General features: G+C 39.3%; 1 protein-coding gene across 1 annotated transcript in view; it reads right to left on the bottom strand.

The window, feature by feature from the left end:
* The window catches only part of cacna1ba (calcium channel, voltage-dependent, N type, alpha 1B subunit, a), a 153894-nt gene that overhangs the window by 21403 nt on the left and 106253 nt on the right, over nt 1–26238 (bottom strand). Inside the window, exons 22-36 of the mRNA XM_029438793.1 lie at nt 25978–26037; nt 25259–25365; nt 23514–23525; nt 20005–20028; nt 15952–16048; nt 14614–14774; nt 14353–14490; nt 10338–10539; nt 9487–9651; nt 8884–8994; nt 8721–8804; nt 6836–6841; nt 1616–1732; nt 856–921; nt 667–758 (exon numbers count right to left, since the gene is read on the bottom strand). Coding sequence (XP_029294653.1) covers nt 667–758; nt 856–921; nt 1616–1732; nt 6836–6841; nt 8721–8804; nt 8884–8994; nt 9487–9651; nt 10338–10539; nt 14353–14490; nt 14614–14774; nt 15952–16048; nt 20005–20028; nt 23514–23525; nt 25259–25365; nt 25978–26037 — 1442 coding nt within the window. The remainder of the gene's footprint in view (nt 1–666; nt 759–855; nt 922–1615; nt 1733–6835; nt 6842–8720; nt 8805–8883; nt 8995–9486; nt 9652–10337; nt 10540–14352; nt 14491–14613; nt 14775–15951; nt 16049–20004; nt 20029–23513; nt 23526–25258; nt 25366–25977; nt 26038–26238) is intronic.

The raw sequence follows: 26238 nt of genomic DNA, 5'->3' as shown, positions 1-26238 counted from the left end.
GTATTTTAGCCACCTAAAATATAAATATCCCTTAAAGTGTAGACCGCCCTTTCTGACGGGGAACTGAAGCTGTTCTATCTATCTATGCGCTCGCCCTTACTGCGTCTGCTATAGGAGTATGGTGGCTTTGAAGAGAGCATAGATAATGGCGTAAATTCCCAGTTCCTTTTTGTAGGTGGCTAATATATGTTTTGCTGCTTCAACCATCCACAGCAGTACATTGTTTAGCTTCCCCACAATGGTGAGGACCTGTGATAGCATCACACACCACTACTTTTGCATCTAATATCCAGTTTCTAGTTGCATAATAAATCCTCCTCTGCTCCCTGAGTTTTGAAGTGTCACAGATAAGTTTGATTGTCTAACTGGGTATTCATGCTCGTGCAAGTGTTTCCCCTCTGGGTTCTTGCTTTTTTCAAAAGGTGTAATAATTCTAGTTTTGGAAAGAAGTGACATTATCATTATATTATATTAATATGGTTGCCGCCTGACTGGCTCTCCAAGCATGTGCTGTCTTTCCCTATAAGGACTATAGCAGCTATGATATTATCAACTCTAGTTGATTCCTAAAGGACTGTCTGTCCATCTGGAAGCCCAAGTGTATTCGGTCAAAAAGATACAGTATATTGTGCTAATGAGATATACATATAATAAAGCTTCTTATACCTGAACAGCAGCATGAGAGCTTGGAGGAAAGTACGGAAATTGTTGTGGTGATTAATGGCTGTGTCCTCATTCATCTCAATGTTGCCAAACACCTACAGCAGAGACACAGTGAGGAACATGGATATCAACTGTCTTAGCGACAAACCACTATATGAATATCATGATTTCTGTGACCACAGCATCACCCACCTGCATCCCAATGATGGCATAAATGAAGAATAGCATAGCAATCAGAAGGCAAACATAAGGCAGGGCCTAAAGGAAAGGAAATGAGAAGATGAGAATGAGAAGAATAATTACTTTATTAATCACTCCATTATTATTTTATACACACACATAGACCCAAAATACACATATGCCAAACCTGTCTCCTACAAATGATGTTCCCATACAACAAAACTGCATTCTCAATTATGTTCCAATAATATTATATTACGGTCGCATTTCTAAAATGTGGTTAACATTATGAAACAGTTGCAGTTGGTTTGACATAAGTTATGTATGTAGGTTCAGTTCGTACATAAGTTAATGTTAGTCAACGTTGACTTTTGGTCTCACAGCTGGGTGAGAGTCCTGTGTTTGTTTGACCCATCCACCATTACACAGGCTTACTCAAACTTTGATTTGAAACATATTTGTCTAAAACAAATGAAATTCAGGACTTTTCCTCTAAACCTGATTGACAATATTGTATGGGAACAACATTTTTAGGAGACATCCACATACAGGACCAATATGCAGGTTGGTGAAGAGAGATGTAAGAGTGATGGGGCTGCCCCTGGTCAGGGACCCTCAGCAGTTAGGGGTCCAGTGTCTTGCTCAAGGGCACCTCAGCAACGCCCATCTCCAGCTACAAGTCCACACTCCATACTGATTGGTCTGACTCCCATCCCACAAGTTACTATATGTGTGTATATGAGTGTGTAAAAGTGCACGTTTGTGTGAGCACCTTGAAAGACTGGACGAAGGTCCAGAGCAGTATGCGGATAGTGTAGCCCTGTCTCAGCAGCTTGATGAGCCGAGCGGCTCTGAACAGCCTCAGGAAGCTCAGGTTTAGCAGCCTGTCCTGTTAGACACAGACGGGACATCAACCACTTAACAAACAAATACCGGTATCACTCACTGATGAACACGCCCTTATCATGGCTGAATTATTTTCAAAGTCACTTCAGATGGTTACAAAATATCACAGTGGTGAAATGCAGATTACATTTAATAAGAAATTCTTAAGTAAAAATATACAAGGCCCAGGTTTAAAGACATTCAAGATGAATGTTGTCACATTAATAACAAAGTAAACAAAAACTGATTTTACTATGTTGATGTTTTAGTCATTTATTTATGTATGTATTTTAGTCATTTAGTGAATAATTCCCCATAATGAATATGTGAATAATTTGTTTCTGCATTTGTAAATGTAGTGAAATATCAGAACTACGATTGTACAGTAATCTGTACGGCAAACCTGAAGTTCAAAACACAAAAACATAAAATCAATTTTAAAAAACATTTTGCAAAACACAAAAACATTTAAAAAACAAGACAATATTTCAAACAGGAAAAGGTAGGTACGTGTTGGACAATGATTCCTCGTCGCTGATTGGATGCCCTGTCTGTCAGTCACACAAACAGAATACTTCTTCTTCTTTTGAGCACTTTTCTGGTTTGTTTCTTTTGTTGTTTGCTATTAAGAATTGGTTGGTATTGGTTAATGCCCTGCAGTGAGCAGACGTGCTTTTATTTACTTTAAGTTATTACTGGCCTACATGGTATGTTGGATAACAAATAAAAATAAAGACTTTTGCAACTGTATACACTTTTCTAAATTCCTCCAATCTCAGTAGCACTGAACTACAATGGTTTACAGGATTGTGTGAGTCTGTGTCTGCGTCTCACCGATAAACCCCGGCCCCGACAAAACGGGATTTTTTTCTGTATGAAATAAATGTTATTTTAATGCTTTGCGTTGAACAACTGTTGTCTCCCTATTGCACTGTGTTGGGTTATGTAGGGTTAGTTACTTTGTTTGTAAGAGGAACAGTGTGACTCGTCCTGACTCTGGTGAGCGACTGCAGCAGCAGCAGGCAGCCATTGTGAGCAGGACAGCGAGGGCAGTGAGCGGGAAAAGTCTGTCCTATGAGAAGTAGTAATGTGCCGCAATGTTCCCAGTCTGCCAGAACAGACAGACTACTCGCTGAAGTAACTAATCAGTCCAGCACGAGGCATGAAGAAGAAGTATTCTGTTTGTGTGACTGACAGACAGGGCATCCAATCAGGGACGAGGAATCATTATCCAACACATACCTGCTTTTTCCTGTTTGAGTTCATGTCATTGTGTTTTCTCTTTTGCTGCTGTGTTTTGTGAAAGGTTGTTGTGTTTTGACCTTCATGGGCCACCGTACATCTGGGTCCGGGGTAATGAAAGCGGTCTTGTACCCATCCTGACTCTTTCTTCTAGAGCGGGAATGATCCACCATATGTTGTGCAAGGATAAAAGTCTACAGGTTTCCAGGAGCTAATACACATCTGGATCATGTCTCAAATCCCCATAGTGACTGTGTCTGCCCCACGACCACTGAAACTAATCAAGTCTATGGTTAACAGAAGAGGAGTTATACATGAAAACCTAATTAAAATAAACACCACCGCTGCAAAAGTACAACTAAATCGAAAAAATTAAATGTGGGCTCTTAAACATCAGATCTTTATCAACGAAAGCTGGATTGGTAAATGATTTAATATCAGATAATAAGATTGATTTATTTTGTCTCACTGAAACCTGGCTGAGACATGAAGAATATGTCTAATATGAATAAGCTGGAGTTGCGGCCATATTTGACTCAAACCTCTTGATCAATCCTAAGCCTAAACTAAACTATAACTCTTTTGAAAGCCTTGTTCTTACGCTCTCAAACCCAACATGGAAAACAATAAAGCCAGTTTTATTTGTTACTGTGTACCGCCCTCCTGGTCCGTATTCTGAATTTCTATCTGAATTCTCAGAATTTTTATCAAGTTTAGTCCTTAAAACAGATAAAGTAATTATTGTAGGTGACTTTAATATTCATGTGGATGTTGATAGTGACAGCCTTAATAATAAATTTATCTCAATATTAGATTCAATTGGGTTCAGTCAAAATGTCCATTAACCAACTCACTGTTTAAACCACACTCTGGACCTTGTTCTGGGATATGGTGTTGAAATTGAAAGTTTATCAGTGTGTCCACATAATCCTCTTTTATCAGACCATTTTTTAATAACTTTTGAAGTCCTGTTATTGGACTACAAGCCAGTAGGCAAAACATCCTACGCTTGATGTTGATCTGAAAGTGGTGTGACTAAATTTAAGGAAGTGATTCCATCAGCACTTAATTCAATACCAGGACTCAATATCAATATAACGGAGGACTCCAATGCTAACTTTAGTCCCTCACAAATTAATTATCTTGTTGATAGCGCTGCAGCCTCACTGCGAATAACACGCGACTCTGTCGCTCCTCCAAAGAAGAAGATCATAAAACTGAAAAAGAAAGCTCCATGGCTTAATTTACAAATCCGCAAACTAAAACAAAAGTCGAGAAATCTTGAAAGTAAATGGCGTTCCACTAAATTGGAAGAATCTCGTTTAGTCTGGTTAGATCATCTTAAAACGTTATTAAATATGATCAACCTGTCCCTATTATCTGGCTACGTACCAAAATCCTTTAAAGTAGCTGTAATAAAACCACTTCTTAAAAAGCCTGGTCTTGATCCAGAGGTTTTAGCCAACTATAGGCTGATATTTAACCTTCCCTTTCTCGCTAAAATCCTTGAGAAAGCAGTTGCAAAACAGTTATGTGATTTTTACATAATAATAGTTTATTTGAGGTTTTTCAATCTGGATTTAGAGTTCATCATAGCACAGAGACGGCACTGATGAAAGTTACCAATGACCTTCTATTGGCATCAGACAAAGGACTTGTCTCTGTTCTTGTCTTGTTAGACCTCAGTGCTGCTTTCGACACTGTTGATCATGACATTCTACTACAGAGACTGGAACATTGTGTTGGCATAAAAGGAACCGCACTAAGCTGGTTCAAGTCCTATTTATCTGAGCGATCTCAATTTGTACTTGTTAACGATAAATCCTCCATGACAGCCAAAGTCAGTCTTGGAGTTCCGCAGGGTTCTGTACTTGGACCGATTCTATTCACCTTATATATGCTTCCTTTGGGCAATATTATAAGGAACCACTCTATAAACTTTCATTGTTATGCGGATGATACCCAATTATATCTATCAATTAAACCAGATGAAACCAATCAATTGGCTAAACTTCAAGCATGCCTTAAGGACATAAAAACTTGGATGTCTAGCAACTTTTTGATGTTAAACACAGACAAAACTGAAGTTATTATACTTGGCCCTAAACGCCTCCGAAACGCATTTTCTAATGACATAGAAGCTCTGGATGGCATTAACTTAGCCTCCAGCACCACTGTAATGAATCTTGGCGTCATCTTTGATCAAGATCTGTCGTTTAACTCCCACATAAAACAAATCTCAAGGACTGCCTTCTTTCATCTACGTAACATTGCAAAAATAAGACACATCCTGTCTCAAAATGATGCAGAAAAACTAGTCCATGCATTTGTTACTTCAAATGGATTACTGCAACTCATTGTTATCAGGTTGTCCCAAAAAGTCGCTTAAGACTCTTCAGTTGATCCAAAATGCAGCGGCATGTGTATTGACAAGAACAAGGAAACGGGATCATATTACTCCTGTATTAGCTGCTCTGCACTGGCTCCCGGTAAAATACAGAATAGAATTCAAAATCCTTCTCCTGACTTACAAAGCAATTAATGGTCAGGCTCCAACATATCTTAAAGATCTCATATTACCTTATAAACCAACTAGAGCATTATGCTCCCAGACTGCAGGGTTACTTGTGGTTCCTAGAGTCTACAGTACAGTCCTAGAGTCAGTACAATGGGAGCCAGAGCCTTCAGCTATCAAGCTCCTCTCCAGTGGAACCAGCTTCCAGTTTGTGTTCGGGAGGCAGACACACTCTCCACATTTAAGAGTAGGCTAAAGACTTTCCTTTTTGATAAATCTTATAGTTAGGGCTGGCTCAGGTTTGCCCTGGATCAGCCCCTAGTTATGCTGCTATAGGCTTAGACTGCCGGGGGACACCTCCCTGCTCTCTTCCTTCTCTTCCTCTCTCCTCCCCTCCCTCCCCTCTCTTCTTCTCCCTCTCTATCTGTATGCATTTATGTAAATGTATGTTACTAACTCATCATCCGGGGTATCATCCCCGGAGTGTCTGTCTCTCATGTGGCAGGTTGCCACTGATAAAGTTTACATCAGGATCATGAATCGTGGCTGTGCCTGCTGCCCTGGTCCTGCTGGACACCGGGAAGCCTTTTTGACATTTTCCTGGATTCATCCATACTTTCTCTTTTTTTTTTCCAACACAACATAATTTCTGTCAAATGTTGTATTTGTACTATGTTGTTTATCCTGTACACACGACATCTATTGCACGTCTGTCCGTCCTGGGAGAGGGATCCCTCCTCAGTTGCTCTCCCTGAGGTTTCTTCCATTTTTCCCCCTTTAATTTTGGGGTTTCTTTTAGGAAGTTTTTCCTTGTGCGATGCGAGGGTCTAAGGACAGAGGGTGTCGTAACCTGTATAATGTACAGTCTGTAAAGCACACTGAGACAAATGTATAATTTGTGATATTGGGCTATACAAATAAATTTGATTTGATTTTGATTTGATGTGGGAGGCGTGATCAGGCGTTAAACCCAAATAAATGTTTGAAATGTCTGAGTGCATCAAAGATTCACGCAATAACATGCACAAGGTTCACAATTTGGTTTGAGTCTTTCTGAAAAACAATACTGACATGCCTATATGATCATAAATATGTTTTGGTTGCTGTCATTTTTCATGCTCATAGTGGCCTTGAGATCGCTTCTTAAGAGATTAAAGTCAGGATATACTGTATATGGGCCTTTGACGATTCTTTATTTAGTGCGTCTTTCATAAGTTTCCCAACTTCATGGAAGGGAAATACATTGCTGGAGTACTCTTTTAAATCACAATCAAAAGACCATAACTTTTAAACATGAAATACAATTGTAGGCAAGCGAAGAGCAGAGAATGGAAACAGAAAGTCACTCACCGTAGTCTAGTGATGTTTGGGACCAGGGCATGGCAACACCGGTGATGACAATCAACAAGATGGAAATGTAGAGGGAGAGAGGCAAAGGGAAAGAGAGGGGAGGGATAAAAAAAAAGGAGGAAGAGAGGGGGAGAGAGAGAGAGAGAGCGCAAGAGAGAGAGGGAGAGATAGGGATAGAGAGACAGAGTGAGGGAGAGAGAGAAAGACAAAGAGAAAGAGAGACAGAGACAGAGAGAGAGACACAGAGACAGATAAAGAGACAGATACAGAGAGAGAAAGAGAGGGAGAGACAGAGAGAGACAGACAGACAGAGAGAGAGAGACAGAGACAGAGAGAGAGACACAGAGACAGATACAGAGACAGATACAAAGAGAGAAAGAGAGGGAGAGACAGAGAGAGACAGACAGAGAGAGAGAGAGGGAGAGACAGAGAGAGAGACAGAGAGAGAGAAAGGGAGAGACAGATACAGAGAGAGAGGGGGGGAGAGACAGATACAGAGAGAGGGAGAGACAGAGTGAGACAGACAGACAGACAGAGAGACCGACAGAGACAGAGTAAGAAATTGAGACAGAAAGCAGAGGAAGGTGAGGAGAGAGGACAGGAGATTGAAGAGAACAGAAACAGTCATATTGCCCAACATGAACTGATACAACTCAACAAATACACACATGTAAATCGGTCGAAAGATACTTCACAATGTATACAGGTAAGTGCACAGCAAGGAAGTGTCTGAAATGAATAAAGAAACTGTCAAACAACACAAAAAGTATGGTACTATTTGACCAACAGCCTGTTATCTCGAAAACAAACGGCCATTGCTCCGAAGGACCAATTGCTCTGATAATACTCCGACTGCAACAAACAGAAGCACATGACTCATTATTATGCAGAATGACGTCCTCCGACTTTCCCGGTCGCAATATATTGTTTGTTATAAAACGGACATGTCAAATCAAGCAATCTGATTGGTTCTTAGCTGTGATATAATGAGCGTATATCACGGGTAGAATTGTAGTTACTTTTCACAACAAGTCAGTATCCCTCCGCGTCTGAGAAAAAGCTACAACCGTTACAGCTGTTAAATTACGTCCAATAAGAAACAAACTTACAAAGCTTTACTATGTAAACAGAGTTCCATTCGTTCGGTTGCTTTTATTATAAATAATATCAGCGTGACCAATCTCACTCCTCATGCATAAACTTAACCAACCAAACCAACAAAGGCAGCGAGCACAAGCCAATCAGAGGCAGAGGGTGGGATATGACTTCCAGCTGAACGGAATCAACATCCTGGTATCTAGCTAAAAGTGGTTTGTTACATGGTTGGAGAAACCTGATGCCCCCTAAAGACTGAATGTAATGGCCTTCGCCAGAGTAGGAAAAGAAGGTTGAGAGGGTTCGATGACTTTATTCTGCATAATAATGAGCCATGTTCTTCTGTTTGTTGCAGGGAGTGTTTATTTTCTGCGCATTGGGCCTTTGGAACCATTTGCGTTTGTTTTCGGGATAACGGACAGCAGGACATTTCTCGGAATATTTTAATGGGCCGTCGGAATAACAGGTAGTCCCCAAAATGATAGCAGAGTATTGCGCTACTGTAAACCATGAGCCGTACATCCTCAACTCCTTTATCTGCCCTCTATGATAAATCAACCTTATTAACAAAAGACTCGCTCACAACCTCCCTTCTCTCCTCGTCTAAAGCTGTCTGGACCACTGCCATGTGATTGTCATTGCTGATGTGGCTAGTTAGCTTGTATGCACAAAGCTTGCTGTACAGGCTGTCCCTGCCCCAGCTCATTACCATGACAGTTATGTTGTATGGATACATTGCATTAACCCTTGTTGAGGTGAGGGTAGAATGGATGGGGGCAGGTGCTCTTACATTGATTTCAGTCACCAGGATGTCAGTGATGCTGCCCAACACTGTGACAAAGTCAAACACGTTCCAGGCATCCTTTAAGTAGTTCTAAGAAACAACAGTTGAAAATCATTATTTGTTTTTATGATTCAGGATTTTTGAAAGTTGTTTCATAAATGTTACCCACCAATGGACCAAAAGCAATGATCTTGAGGATACACTCCAGAGAGAAGAGTGTGGTGAAGACTATGTTGAGGTTCTTCAGCATTGCTTCATAAAAGTCTGGCGCTCCATGGAACTGGAAGACAGGGGAAAATGTTCAGGTTTTCCTTGCTGGCATGTTGGTGTAAGACTGTTAAAGGAATAGGTTAACATTTTGGGGAAAAAAGAACATTGACTTTCTTGCTGAGAATGACATATCAATAACAATCTCATATGTGAAGCTCCAGCAAGCAACTGGATGACTCAGCTTTCAGCCATCATAAGCACTCAATCAAATAAATTGGTTTTACCATTTAGTTTTTGTACGGATGTTACCTTTACACAGAGCCTGGCTAGCTACCTAGCTACCTAGCTGCTGGTGGTAGCTTCATATTTACTGTAGACACATGAGAGAGGTATCAATCTTCTCATATAACTCTCAGTAAGAGAGGAAATAAGCGTACGTCTCAAAATGTCAAGATATTCCATTCTTGAGCTCTGATGAATCCAGGACTGACTTCATATAACAGTCAAAAGACATAACAAACTATATAAATTCAGCATTGTATTATTAATAACCTCTTCTTACCTTCATCATGAGCACCACAGTGTTGAGGGCGATCATGATCATGATGGAGTACTCAAACGGAGGTGAGACCACAAACTTCCACATCCTGTACTGGAAGGACTGCGTGTTCTGGGGCATGTAGCGTGTCAGGGGTTTGGCATTTATGGCAAAGTCAATACAAGCCCTCTGTAACAAAGAAACCACAGCTCTGCTTCACTGTCTTTATTATATACATTTGCTATTATTCCATACAAAATATGCACTGGTGTGAGCAGCTGGCATCTAAAAGTAACTGTGGATAACTGAAAAACAATTAGTAGAGATACATTATGGTCCCAGGTGCTCTTTTGGTTTTAAAATTGTGGATTATTGTTAAAGTGAGTCACTGGAGGCTAAAACATTTTCATGCACTGGTCAATTTTAAAATATATATTCTTTCAGACTAGTGGAAAGAATAAAATAAACATTTAGGTCTGAATGTAAGTAAACAGCTGGTGAACTTGCATGGTGATATATATTAGTTAAACATTTTACTAGTGTCTTTTATAATATATGGAATACAATAGATATTTTTTTTTGTTTTTTCTCAGACTCTGAGCCAGAAATCTCCACTTCAGTAGTACTTACATACACCAAACTTTCCAGTTTATGCCTCTCTATATTCTGCAGCTTTTAAGAGAGGGCTTTGTTCACATGTAATTCAGAGCCTGATTTATACAGCGTTTTACTACTAAAAACATCAAGGAAATTACTTTTGAAAATGGCTGTTGACGGTCTGTGATTAAAAAAGCTATACTGATACTAATAATAATAATAATAATACTGTCAACATAACATAAAGCTCAGAGTTATTCATTATGTTTCTGCTTTACCTCATTCTTTTCCAAGCTGCACTCAGACATGGCCTTGTCTCCCTGCTCCTGGAAGGTGATGATGATCAGAGCAACAAAGATGTTGACAAAAAAGAAAGGGAAGACCACAAAGTAAACCACATAGAAGATGGACATTTCTATCCTGTAGCCTGGACTCGGGCCTTTGTCTTCAAAAGTAGCATCCACAGAGTGCTTCAAAACACTGTAAAGAGAGTAGAGCACAACACAACAACCAGGAGGTGAGACACAGTGGATCCAGCCTGCATCCTCCAAGGTAATAATACTTCATCAATAACAGATCCAAAATCTTTGCAAATTATTATTATATATATATTGTATATTTTGAGTAAATGGATTGAAAGTTTTAATATATTTAATAAAAGTTTGGATATAATAAACACAAGTTTGAATATAATGAATACAAATTTGGGTATATTGAGGAGAGGAGAAGGAGACACTGGTGGTGAAGATGTGTCTGAGAGAGGACAGGAGAAGGAGACACTGGTGGTGAAGATGTGTCTGAGAGAGGACAGGAGAAGGAGACACTGGTGGTGAAGATGTGTCTGAGAGAGGACAGGAGAAGGAGACACTGGTGGTGAAGATGTGTCTGAGAGAGGACAGGAGAAGGAGACACTGGTGGTGAAGATGTAAAGAGAGTAGAGCACAATACAACAACCAGGAGGTGAGACACAGTGGATCCAGCCTGCATCCTCCAAGGTAATAATACTTCATCAATAACAGATCCAAAATCTTTGCAAATTATTATTATATATATATTGTACATTTTGAGTAAATGGATTGAAAGTTTTAATATATTTAATAAAAGTTTGGATATAATAAACACAAGTTTGAATATAATGAATACAAATTTGGGTATATTGAGGAGAGGAGAAGGAGACACTGGTGGTGAAGATGTGTCTGAGAGACGACAGGAGAAGGAGACACTGGTGGTGAAGATGTGTCTGAGAGAGGACAGGAGAAGGAGACACTGGTGGTGAAGATGTGTCTGAGAGAGGACTGGAGAAGGAGACACTGGTGGTGAAGATGTGTCTGAGAGAGGACTGGAGAAGGAGACACTGGTGGTGAAGATGTGTCTGAGAGAGGACAGGAGAAGGAGACACTGGTGGTGAAGATGTGTCTGAGAGAGGACAGGAGAAGGAGACACTGGTGGTGAAGATATGTCTGAGAGAGGACAGGAGAAGGAGACACTGGTGGTGAAGATGTGTCTGAGAGAGGACAGGAGAAGGAGACCCTGGTGGTGAAGATGTGTCTGAGAGAGGACAGGAGAAGGAGACACTGGTGGTGAAGATATGTCTGAGAGAGGACAGGAGAAGGAGACACTGGTGGTGAAGATGTGTCTGAGAGAGGACAGGAGAAGGAGACACTGGTGGTGAAGATGTGTCTGAGAGAGGACACGAGAAGGAGACACTGGTGGTGAAGATGTGTCTGAGAGAGGACAGGAGAAGGAGACACTGGTGGTGAAGATGTGTCTGAGAGAGGACAGGAGAAGGAGACACTGGTGGTGAAGATGTGTCTGAGAGAGGACAGGAGAAGGAGACACTGGTGGTGAAGATGTGTCTGAGAGAGGACAGGAGAAGGAGACACTGGTGGTGAAGATGTGTCTGAGAGAGGACAGGAGAAGGAGACACTGGTGGTGAAGATATGTCTGAGAGACGACAGGAGAAGGAGACACTGGTGGTGAAGATGTGTCTGAGAGAGAACAGGAGAAGGAGACACTGGTGGTGAAGATGTGTCTGAGAGAGCACTGGAGAAGGACACTGGTGGTGAGACGGTGGCCGCCACACAGTCTGCCTTTTCCAGTCTTCTCACCGGGTCCGAACCTCTGTAATTATTTCCTATAAAACACGTTCTCTCTGCATCTGAGTGAGTAAGTAGCTAAGAGGGTCTGAAAAGTCAAGCAAGAATGTTGCCAAGTTGGCAACACTGAGTGTGTGTGTGTGTGTGTGTGTGTGTGTGTGTGAGGTGCTGCCGCTGAGTGAGGGGGCAGGCATAGCTTCGTTTGCCACCAAAGATTCAGTGGTTGTATGAGCTCATAATTCATATTCATATTATGCTTGGGCGCTAATATCAAGGTATTGCAGTATACCATGGTATATAGAAATCCCAAAGGTTTTCAATACCGTCGAAAATACAGACACTTCTCTTTCTATTAAACTGGTATTGAGACACTGTATTACACAGGGTGTAAAACAAGCCTAAGCTTTTGTGATTGCTTTTTTAAGTCGTGTGTGTACAGTTAATTTGTTGGAGAATAAATGCTACAACTCTTCAAGACCTAAGCCAAGTTCCTGTGTCTTGCATACCACCTGCTGTGAAGGGTTGTGAAGTTAGCAAAAATCTAATTTATCAGCCCAGGATGACTTAAGGTGGACTAACATTTAAAGGTGCAATGAGCACCTTAAAATGCACTACACCAGTCTTTCTCAAAGAGAAGAGAGTGCAGCAAAGAGTGGTCCGTGAGTATATTGGAAAAATGTCACATTTGAAATTAATAATATATTATAAGTTTAAAGTGTTTCTCAAACTGTTTAAAAATTACTAGTATAAACTAGAGTGTAGCATAGATGTAGCATCAATTTGAGTCACAGTCAACTGACAGGATGGATCGATGGCTGTAGACAGGGTCAGTTAAAAGAACATTAAATTAAAGATCTGACGCGACAGTGAAGATGCATCGTCCTGATGCAGGTGATTCAGCAGCAACAAGTGGTTTTGTGTGCGTTGCTGAGTCCCAGGAGAGCGGTTTGCCGTCCAACCACCACCCGGCTGAAAGCTGTGAAACTCGGCTCGAACACGGAAAGTCCAGCGCTAAAGTGAAGCGACTACATCAAATTTGGATTTTTTTGGACTGGAGATGAAGAGGATCCCAATCCACACTGTGTTTTGTGCTAGGAGTCGTTAGCGAACGAGACTATGAAACCCGCCAAGCTCAAGCGACATTTTGAGAGTAAACACAAGGATTACTTTGGGAAAACTTTAGGATCTTTTGAGAGAAAACGTGATGAATTTAAGAAACACATGACGAAGGCGCCGTCACAGTTTACATTTTGTGTATCTCTCAGTAGCAAACGATCTTGCTGTGCTGAAGTTGCGGCTCTGTACGAACATAAACTCAGTAATAAATGTAGTCTACGTTTCATATGATGTGTAAAATCTATCAACATTCACCGTTTAAATCGCATATGAACGAAATGCTTGTAGAATCCGTAGTTGTATTTGTATTGTTGATTTAATGTGTGAAGGAGCGATATAGAGAAGGTCACATGAAGCTCATTATTAGGCATTTGTCATAGTCATTTGTGATAGCTGTTGGAGTGGTAAGCAGGCCTATTGTTTTTGGATATTTGGGGAGTTAGGTGGTCCGTGAGTGTTTTTTTTATTGGTTAAGTGGTCCTTGGTCTGAAAAAGTTTGAGAAACACTGGTCTACACCACAGCACTAACATTATCAACATGTGAAGAGGTTACAGTGTTGACATTATGTCAAAGACGTCTGTGTGTTGTGTTATGCTAACTGACAGTTCCAGGCTGTAATACCACTTGTTCCTCTAGAGGTGATAGTGAGTCATTGCAGCTCCAGTCTGCCCTCAGTACAGAGGGAGAAGAAGTGGAGCTGCTCCGACTGGCTTGATAGTTTGTTTTGATTAATTCCAAAGTGGCAGAAACGAGAAAACGACTCGCACCCTCGCCTCATTCCAACGGACAAAACAAAAACACGAGTCATTACCTCATCTCTGACACCACAGACCCAATAAACAAACTATCACAACAGCCTCCTGTGCCACAGAAAACACAACGCTTAATCAGTTAATTAGAGAGAGAGAGAGAGAGAGAGACAGAGAGAGAGAGACAGAGAGAGAGATCGACAGAGAGAGAGAGAGAGACACAGAGAGACAGAGAGAGAGAGAGAGAGAGAGAGAGAGAGAGAGAGAGAGAGAGAGAGAGAGAGAGACAGACAGACAGACAGACAGACAGACAGACAGACAGACAACTTACGTTGGCCAGCCCTCCCCAGTGGAGACAGTGAAGAGGGTCAGAAAGGCCCACAGCACATTATCATAATGGAACTCATATTTCTTCCACTCCCTGGGCATGGCGGCCACCTCCTCTGTGTCGTAGTCTAGGAACTGTCCTCTGGAAGACATGAAGTCATAAACAAAGCTGAGTGGTGTTAGACAGGTACAGAGTCAGCACCAACCTAAGAATGTGTACAATTTTAAAGATCTGAGATAAGAAAAGTCGGGATTTTAGACCAACTTGCAGTCCTTCTCCAGGCCCTTGGACTCGTCTGTGCAGAAGAAGAATTTCCCCTTGAAGAGTTGAACTGCGATGACAGCAAAGATGAACATGAAGAGGATGTAAACAATGAGGATGTTCAGCACGTTCTTCAAAGAATTAACCACACAGTCAAACACCGCCTGAGGACACACAGAAACACACAGAAACACACACACACACACACACACACACATTTGATTAGGGGATTAAGTGGAAAATTATTTCTGAACACTGTCATCTGTTAACTTTGTTTTTCAAGGGGGAAAAGTCAGCTCTATGTAGCATTCACAACAAAACAATGTGAACGCTAAATGTCCCCAATGTGAGCCCATTACTCTCGGAAAATAAAACGGAATAAAGGCAGAAATTCAGATATAGTCTTTGTGGATGGTGCAGGCACTGCTCCTCTCTTCAGAGGGAAACAGACACTCAAACTGATTTAAAATCTGTTGTTCTTTTTTTTAACTCTGCAGATACCAGATTTTGGCATTTGCATTTCAGACAAGCCCAAATGTAGTGAGGTTGTTCCCAGCCCTTTTTGCTGATTCCGTTTAAAGTGAACTTATAGTGCATGAAGGAGACATTCACAAAAGGGCGCAAAATTGGCCCCTGTCTATGCAAATGAGCCTCATCGCAAAAACAGGCAATTCATAAATCAGCGCTAATAGCCACACAGTTACAGTGACATCATTAGCGTTTTCAGTGCATTTATAAGGGGTGTCACGCCTAGACTTACCAATGATCATTGCATATTCAATCCCAAATATGTTTTTTCTGTCACGTTTAAATTCCTCGTTGGTCAAGATCTGGAGCTTGTGGTCTAAAAAATAAAAATATTCTCTGCCATTGTTCTGCCTACTGTGTTCTTGCTGCAAAGATCACATTTATACTCTGGCACGTGGATAATCAGATGCAAAAACAGGGGCCACTTGAACCCAGATGCAAAACTGTATGGGTGTTTGCCATATAATATCATGAGCGAAATACATTTTATGAATCGGACCTCAAGACGGAGCAGATAGCGTTAAACCAACTATTAATGTATCCTACAAACAAGTGTTGTCTGTGCATCAAAGCCTGATATATCTTCTTCCTCTGTGCCATAGAGCTTTATTGAAAACACTTCAGTGAGACACACTTACACACAAATGTGTATTAATCTGCTACTAAAAATAGTCCACTTAAATTGCACAGATTCCTCTTCTTAGCTAAAAACAACAGTGGGCTGCTGTAGACAAGATGTCCTGCATTAATCACAGCTCTGCCACCTGGCTAAATGAATGCAAAATACAGCAAAGATCAGTCATGGAGCAGAACCTTGAGTTTTGGCAGACGTTTGATAGTCTTGAGAGGCCTGAGCACTCGGAGAACCCTCAGTGACTTGATAGTGCTGATGTCTTTGCCTTTGGTCCCCCTGCGGAAAGCAAAGACAGTCAGACCACAGACAGAAATATTTACGTGACATGTAGTTCATCAGATCTTTTTTGGCATTACTTATATCACTAATAAACAGCACACATAGGAGAAATTGTTTTCTAGACGTAACTTTAACATGATGTTTGTAAAACATTTTGTCACACCTGGAACTGTGTTTAAAATATGGCGGGTATACCAGGCACACATCAGGAGGCTTTCTGGATATCAACAAAATCACATCCGTGAGAAGTACATGGTAAGTACTGAGCTGGACCTGCTTAGCCTAGCTGAGCATAAAGAATTTCCCTAACCAAGTTTCTAATATTGTATTGCAAAATCAGATATTTTGGCAAAAAGTAATTGAATATGTTTAGTCAACATTGTTCTGTATCAACATTTTGTGACTTGCCAGTTAAATAACAACATTTCCTCATTATGTTTCCTTTTAAACATGTTTGCTGTTGCATATTAGACTTTCCTCCCCAAAAACCAGCTGTATAGGTCATCTGTGCAAGCAGTTTATAACGTTTACGACCTCTAGTGGCTGTAGTAATTATGCTCAAAGGAGGAAGTCTGTTGATGTAGTATAACAAGCATCAAAGTCCACATAGGGTGGAGTTAAGGGTGGAAGTTTGGGTCAAACAATCCCAGGACAATGACCCAGGAAACTGCTGTTTTTGTCCCGTGTGAAACCAACAGTCCAAGACTTTGTTTAATTTACGTAATGTACTTAACTTTTGTCTCATACACAACAAACTTAATATATACTTTATATACGTAACCTAAGTTATGTACATAAGTTGTGTAAGTTACGTAAATTCGTTAGCTATAGCCACAATCTTTTCCTTGACCTAACTAGTTTTGTTTGAATTCACATTAACCACATGTTTAAAACTGTCTTATTGTCGCCGATACTCTCCTATACATATATATATATATATATATATATATATATATATATATATATATATGTATGTATATGTATGTATGAATCGTTTTGGGAGTCATTGGCAAATACATTTACATTTATTTATTTGGCAGACACTTATCCAAAGCGAAGTACAAATGAGATCAAATCCAAGCTACAGGACATCAAGGAAAAGCCTTCAAGAATAAGTTCCACAACAATGAATTCATGTTTTGCCTAATATAAGAGACACAAGGCTGCATGATGAAGTAACACATTAGTGTTGTCAGAAGAAATGGAGAGATGTTCTGCCTCGCAGTGATGGTAGGACTAGCAATTGTACATGTGTAGACCATAGTGAAGAAGACCCCAAAACCTGAATGAGAGTTCAGGTGGTTGTCGTGCCAGCCAAACCATCGCCTGACTCCAGCTCAGTGGTTAACACAGAGATATGAGACTGATATTAATCTTCTCGTCTCACTCTCAGAGAAGAAGGGGACTAAGCCTGTTTCCAAAACAAATACGTTTTAAAATAGCCAACTACATTATTATTACAACTAGTGCCCAGCCAAAACATTACTTTTACGCCAAATGTGTTTTCCCTGTTTTTTGTGTTATGTTCAGCAGAATGTTCACATAGCAACCCAAAGTCCTTGACTTTACCCACTATTAGTCTCTTATAAATAATGTACGGTAGTAAAGCATAACAGCTGATTCTATCCAAAACAAAACTTCAAAAGCAACTGTTTTAAACATATGTAAGCTGTAACGTAGGTATAAGTGTATTTTACAATATTTATGTGTATGACTGGTATATGTAAATATTTCAATGACACTGTGTGGTATGTCAGATTTGTTGTCATGGTATTCCTGATAAGTACGCACAATACACACCTCACACAGGGACATGCATCTCTTAACAATTCTGTGTGTATCATGTAATCCTGTTTTACATGATACAAGTAAGAAATCTCATGCAATTAATCCATTAATTTACCAGAAAGGTTTCTTTCTTCCTTTTTGAACGAGGACTTTATTTCAATACATTGTTTCCATGCAAATATCTTCACAATTAAGACATCATGATCAACAATATGCCTTGATGTTTGAATAAAGAACAGCGACTGACGGAACACAGCCAAACAGGGCCTATCAATTGAAGTATTGCTGTCTTACATTGGTGTAAATCCGGTTATTTATACTCCATCGCAGCACTAAAATGGGCTATTCAAATATTTTCATGACAACAACATAATATTTATTACCTTTTTTTATTTACACCCTATCAACCCTACATTAAGATTGAGTTTGAGATTCATGGGAATTTTTTTTGATGCTGAGCTTTAATACTTATGGGGCCAGAATGCGTTGGCAGAATGCAATTAGTAAACTATTCCAGACATCCCTCTCCGCAGCAGTCTACCAGCTCCTCCTGGGGGATTCTGAGGCACTCCCAAGCCAGATGAAATATGTATAGAAATATATAATCTCTCTAGCATGGTGTGGGTCTACCCCAAGGTCTTCTACCAGTTGGACATGCCTAAAATATATCAAAAGGAAGGCATAAAGAAAACGTCCTCATCACATGCTCTAACCACCTCAACTGGCTACTTTCAGCTAGCAGTGGCTCGACTCCAAGCTCCCTCTGGATGCCCAAACTCCTTACCCTGAAAGCTTCACATCTCCCTCTTGACCAGAACGGTCCCAATACAACTTACAATGGTAGAAACTAAGGTAGTTAAGAGACTCTTCATTGGCAAGGCGCCCAGTGTGGATGAGACTCACCCTGAGATGCTGAAGGCTGTGGACATTGTTGGGCTTGTCTTAAATGCATGGAGGTGGCAAACTAGGGGTGGTGGTTCCCATTTTTTTTTAATTAGACATGAGGGTGCACTCCAATTATTGGATTATTACACTGCTCAGCATACCTGGGAAAGCTTATGCCAGTGGATGCTGACAGATTGGCGACCCTCAGATCCAGGAGGAGTAATGCGGATTGCAACCATACTGTAGTTCATTGTGCTTGGCCTCAACTTTAATGAGCGATTGTTAATGTTGCTAGAAGATACTGGTGGTAAAAGTAAAACCTATGACTTCACTGGCTACCCTTTAATGTCTCCTAAAAGGATATTTTTTGAAATGAATCATACTGAACAGTTCCAAATGTTGCCACAGGCTCTCCAGATCCCATAGAACCATGGACTCCACTTTCTGAACCACGACAAATAGCTGCTGGGTGACACACAGCATGGCATCTATCTGATCAAATGTAGCTTTTGTCTTTCAATGTATCCGTATGAGATCCCTTAACTCCAATCACAACCACATGCAACAACTTCCATGTAATGATGTACATTATTCTAGAATGTGTTCATTCTGGCATGGAACCAGAGGGTTTTCAGACCAGACACTAACTCAGTTTCAATGAGGGCTAAGAGAACAACCAAATATTCTTATAGCTTTCAAAGAATACCCCTCAATACCCAGATATCTCTCTCTCTCTCTCTCTCTCTCTCTCTCTCTCTCTCTCTCTCTCTCTCTCTCTCTCTCTCTCTCTCTCTCTCTCTCTCTCTCTCTCTCACACACACCTCGAAATGACAAGTTTAATTTCAAAATGCAAAAATTATTTATACTAATATTTTATATATTTAGTTAAAACCAACCTTTGATTTTTATTGTTAATATGTTGATATTTCACTCAAATGTACTATTATCAACATATTTCTCCGGGTTTTTAAAGACCTCTTATTGTATTGACGTTTTGACCTAAAAAAAATAGAAAGCGATTTCCATCCAAGAGGGTAATATACTGTAGTATTTTTGAATTGAACTGCTCAAACCATCAGTGGTTTTGGTAGATGCAGGCAGGTTACTGTTGTGTAACAAAGACATCTGATTCACTAGATTATGGGTTCACTTGTTTTATACATGAATCTGATCTAAACACAAGAAGAATGGTAGTTAGAGAGGGTGGAATTTGGGGAAAAGGGTAGGGGAGAGGTATAGGGTTGGGGGAGGGGGCAGGGTGGTATAGGGAGGTTCCCCACCTGGTCACACCTTGTTGCGATCTACTTGGGGGAAAACAGTGGTAAAACAAGGTACAGCACATTTATGGATGCTTCACACACACACAAACAGAATAAAGCATATGTTTGCATCAAATGACAACACCATAGTTTATATTAATAAAATCAAATGTAAGATTATATATATATTGGTTGGTTTTCCAGTAAAGATTAAGCTCCACAATGGATTCAGCTCAATTCATCAGGTGTGAATTTTTGGAGGCAGCCGATCACTGCAGTAACACACGAATCAGAGCTGTTGGTGATTATGACACTTGCTCAGCACTGTAATTTGCATGCTGCTACAACTTTCAGTCTCAACCAAAGCATCAAATAAAAATATCCAATGCCAACAAAACAGGCCTCTCACAATTTATTTTAGATAAAAATATTAATAATTATAATGAAACAAATAGCAATATAATCCCAGGTCTGAAAAGCAGGTTATCACTAGCATCTGCAGTTGATATTAAGTAGCATATTAAGTAGCTTGGATGGGGATGAAATGATTATTTGTCCTCGCCTCAGGCAGTGGACTAAATGGATTGCAGGCAGAATGAGCTCCAGACACATGCATGGTGAGTGATTGACAGCTGTCTATCAAACAGGAATTTCCATCTGTCAAAATAGCCGTTGCAAATAATTTGTATGAGTTTAATTTAACCTGCTGATGCATCAGATATGACCTAATGTATAATAACAAAATAGAATCATAGCTATGGAGATCCAAAGTCTTCAATATAAAATTATGAAAAATAGTAAATACATAATAAAAATAAAATTTTAATTAAAAACTTTTAATATTGTTTTTAATCTCAGCTCATTAATATGAAATAAAATGTCATCCTGTTTCTTTTCACAATCACAGAGCTTACTGCAGGTTTAAAAGTCACTTTTTTAATTTCACCTTTCATAACTAAATCAATGTTGGTCAACCAAGACAGACAGGACAGAGCCAGTCATGTGAGTGACAGCTGCTTCGGTCTGAACGAGCCAACAGCCAATCAGCATCACTGGTTCTGCCCTTGTTGTCATGACAGAAAGACTTTGTAATGATAAGCGCCATTATGACATAAAATGGTAATTCGGGAAAATAGTGTTGAAGTATTGTTGGAATTGAATGTTTACTAACCCCCCCTTAGTTACTGTTGCTACGTGTTAAACTCACCACTCTTGCATGGCACATATACAGTGTACAGTGATAATGGTGGCAGATTTACCACTCAGAATTTTTAGTCTCAATGGGTTATTGATTTCAGTCGGCTTCTAATTTCTGTCAGTTTTCCAGGTGAAAAGACAGCGGTCAGATTTGATCAGCTGTACCTAGCTAGCTAATTTAACTACAGTTAGCTGTATGAGTTGGTTGAAACATTGTTTGATGTTGATTGTTTGCTGACTTTTTAATGTTTCAAGCTAACTTCTTTATAACCAGGATATAGTAAAAGTGTCTTCTACGCTACTTGATATTATTCTGAGACTGGGGTTAAAGCTACATGTCCAATGACATTACAAGTGACAGGGCACGCAGATAACATTGGCTGGGGTTGCTAAAGTGTACATTTTCCTAAATCCAATAAAGAGCAAGACAGAGCTGCTAGCATTAGCCTTAACTCTGATATAGTAGCACCCAGGACCAGCCTCCACAGTGGGATATACTACTACGTTAGCTGTAACTAGGGTTGTAACGGCATGTTCATGGTACAAAAACCATGTCTGAAAATATCACGGTATCACAGTAGAAGGTATTACGTTATTATTATTATTATTATTATTATTATTATCAGTTACAAAGATTCTTAAAGGAATGAGAACATAGTTATACACCTGATTACCGTGATAGCGTCTCAACCGTGCAAGATGCAGTCACAAAACTGTTTGTAGTTAAGATCAAAATGAAGGTCAAGTTCGAAGATTGGCGTGGTCCACCACCACCACGTAATGCCCCTGGCACGATTTGGTATCGCGGCGGGTGTGATCTCATTGCAAGATGGTCTCTAGTTGTCACTTGTATTTAACTGTATTCAAGCTGATATGTTGTTAATTTGCACTTTTTGCTTACAAAGTTCCAGGCCATTGCGAACGTGGATTGCTTCTGTTATGAATGTGCAAAGCCAGAGAGTGTGTGGTTTTATTTATTTAGGATATTTTAATATTTGTTTTCACATCCAATTCTAAAGTCTGAATTAGTCTTAAGAAATAAAAGTGCAATGAAAGGGAGTAATTGCATTATAATGCGATAATATTATCATTCAGTGGCATAAAATATTTCAAATCAAAATAATATAATTTATCGCAATTACTTCTGGGACGATATATCGTCCAGCAAAAGTAGTTATTGTGACAGGCCTTGGTACTGCTATAGATAATAAGCTAGTTAGCATTATTTCATAATATCTATCTATTTAATAGTGAACATTGTGTCTCCATATCAGGTAGTACAGGTGGTCAGTTGCTGAAAGGTAATGTAGTTTTTACTGATGAAAATGTTTTCACCAATACTATTCAATGCTGCTGAGATGGACAGATAAAGGCTGAGTAGTGCAGTTTAGAACAAACGGCATGTTAATAGAATGATGTGACAGTATCGTCATAGGGCAATCATTAAAAACCTAGAGCTAACAGCGTACATGTCATACAGTTTATTTAATGGGCATGATTAGATCACAGAGAAGATATTCCCCGAGACGTACTCATGCCCTCCGGCAGCAGCTTGTGACATTCATGATAGAGAAGGTGAAGTGGGTATCATTCCATTCCAAGCAGAGCTGTGGCAAGGCAAAGTGCTGATGAATACACCTCCTATCAGAGGAAGATACGGATGATGAACACGCAGGTGACATGCCCCTCTATAGCAGAGGAGAGCATGGAGGAAGGACCTTAAGCCAAGCACATGAGGGTCCAGTACAGGAAGATCTTAGATGGATGACGGGACGGGAGTGTGTCCCAGACACAACACTGCAAAAAAGACGCATCCTCACAAGCAATTTCACTTCATATACTGAATGTCTTAGTCTTTTAAAGGAAAAATACAACTTAACAGCTGATGGTGTTGCATCTTGAAATTAGAGCTGACTTTGCAGTTTGGCTCTTTCTACAATGACCACTTTGCACTCATTATCATAATCAAAATGATAGTGAAAGAAATCCAGTGAAGGTGAGGTGTACATTCTTCTTTGCTCGTGCAAAAATCATATGTGTGCTCTAAATGTCCAATTATGCTCTCAGAATTCAGGTGCAAACATAATGTCATTTAGTAGATCGGGCAAGAGTGGTCGTACCAAAAGAGTTAACTCGATAGTATCAATAGCACTAAAAATACTAGTTGTATTCCACATGCCTTTCCTTGATACATTTCAAAAGTGTAAGACTTAGTATGGGAGGAAATTACTTGTTTTGGCAAAGTAAGTGTGTGTATGTATGTTTTGTCTCACATACATACACATATATAATGACACAGACAGGCAAGAGGAGAGAGGTAGAGGAGGCATTACCCCATGAAGCTCCTTCAAAACGATCCCAGCGCAGAAACAGGGAGAGGGTCATGTCAATAAACACACTGCACAACAGCACAACACTCACACACACTGACACACACACACACACACACCCACACCCCCCCCCCCCCCCACACACACACACACACACACACACACACACACACACCCACCCCCCCCCCCCCCCCCCACACACACACACACACACACACACACACACACACACACACACACACACACACACACACACACACACACACACACACACACACACACTTCTTGCTCTGCCAGGATTTGTTCAGGATTCTAGTTCCCCCTCTCATCTTCTTCTGTAAGGCGATTAGTGTTCTATTGCAATGTTCCTGCTTGTTTGTGCTGATGTTCACGTTCAGAAGTGATCAGCAGACTTAGACTAAGTTTTAACTAGCAGTACAGACAAAACTGGAATGTTTAGTACAGTATGTTAAATAGCCTTCACCCCTAAAATAACAAGATTATAACAACCACAAATGATTCATCACATTCATACACATATAAAATAACATGAAATTACATTGTTAAATTCAAGAATAATAATAGATAATAATATATTATATATTATTATCTATTCTATAAATTGATAGAAGTGTTAAAAATGGTAGAAATAACAGTTAAAGATAGCTGAATTACAAATATAATGCAATAATTGAACTGTCAAATAAAAACACCCTATTGATGATCATGTGTTAAATTCTCTTCTAACATGGCTTTACAATGACATCCTTGTGGATCCAGACAATGACATCCACATAATGCATGCTCTGCCATCCAGCCTGGGATGAGTCCCATGAGAGAGTGGGCGTCCACCAACTGCTGGCTCCACTGACGTTCATCCTCGATTGGAACGGCAGGGTTTCACAGAACTTGAATTATAAGACATATTCTTTGTTGTATTTCGCACAGGCTTTGCCCTGTAACAGCGCTCTTATAGCCTGCAAATCTTTACAGATGATGAACTCATCTTCCTCAACAGTAAACTACCTTCAAATTCATGATTTAAACATACTGTTCATTTGGCAGACTAGATGCTGCTAGACAGGTTACTGTCCCCCACAGTCCACATTACCTTTCGTTTCTAATTGAGGATTGGTATATACTTTATATACAGTATATATATATATATATACATATACTGTATATACATATATATATATACATATATATACACTGTATATACATATATATATATATATATATATATATATATATATATATATATATATATATAATTTATATATATTTTTTATTATTTATTTATTTTTATTTATATAATATATATATATTATATATATATATATATACATATACAGTACATATATATATATACAGTACATATATATATATATATATATACAGTATATATATACTGTATATACATATATGTATATATATATATATATATATAATTTATATATTTTTTTTATAATTTATTTATTTTTATTTATATAATATATATATATATATATTATATTATATATATATATATATATATATATACATATACAGTACATATATATATACAGTACATATATATATATATATATATATATATATATATATATATACAGTATATATATATTACCCCTGGCACAACAGATTAGAGTAGTCCACCAGTCACCACAAAATCTGATAATCAGGAAGAATTATTTACAAATTGGAGACATTTTATATTATGAAAAAAAGCTAAAAGTTATTGAACTTACGAAAATGCAAAAGCCACCAGCGCCCCACTGACCACTATGAAGTCCAGAATGTTCCACAGGTCTCTGAAGTAGGCTCCAGGATGAAGCAACAGGCCAAGGTCCACCATCTGAAACAATGACAGTCTTTCTTTTTCACATCTATTACATTTTATTTATTTCAAATTAACTTAATTTCGGAACTATGCTATTAGGCCTGTACTGAGTGAGTCTATTATATTATATATTTGGTCAGTATTTATTAATACATAAATCACTTCAGGAACCATAAGTCATTTTCAACTGTGAGTTGTATCACCATTGTGTTAGATTAATCAGTGAATGGACAGTAAAATAAGTAGATTTATCTGAAAATAAAAAGGATTATGAATAAAAAGAGACAGTAATGCAGCTGCTATCCTGAGTACATTACAATGAGGTGAGGTCATGGCACTGGCTGCCTCAATGTCCTTCACACATTCATCACTGAACTTTCAGTAAGTAGAAACTATGAGTCAGCAACTTCATTCTGATCAATTACAGTCAAATAAATAGTCATCACAGTTTAACTGAGGAAGAAACGTGCAGTGCCAGACTTATTAGTGTTTTAAACGAGTATTCATCTACATCAGTCTTTCTCAAAGAGTGTGATCACTGGTGGTCTCCCCCGACAGCACCGGGAGTTAGGTGGTCCGTGGTCCTTGGTCTGAAAAAGTTTGAGAAACACTGATCTACATGCTTACCTTGATCACCATTTCAAAAGTGAAAACACCAGTAAAGGCATAGTCAAGATATTTGAGCACCTGCAATAAAGAGATTCAGTTAGTGCTGAGCCAGATGAAAAATGGAGAAATATATTATCCTCTGGGGTCATGGCAAATAATAATCATGTATATCATCTCGGTCTGTATGTTTGTTTGCCACCTGTTTTAAGCACTGAACACTGTATCCAGTCCATTGTATAATAAGGGAATATATAGTATCTATGTTCTCATTACTTTACG

Source organism: Cottoperca gobio, chromosome 9 (genome assembly GCF_900634415.1).
Source record: "Cottoperca gobio chromosome 9, fCotGob3.1, whole genome shotgun sequence".
NCBI lineage: Eukaryota > Metazoa > Chordata > Actinopteri > Perciformes > Bovichtidae > Cottoperca > Cottoperca gobio.
The sequence above is the reverse complement of the archived record's forward strand: the minus strand, read 5'-3'. Positions and strand labels throughout refer to the sequence as shown.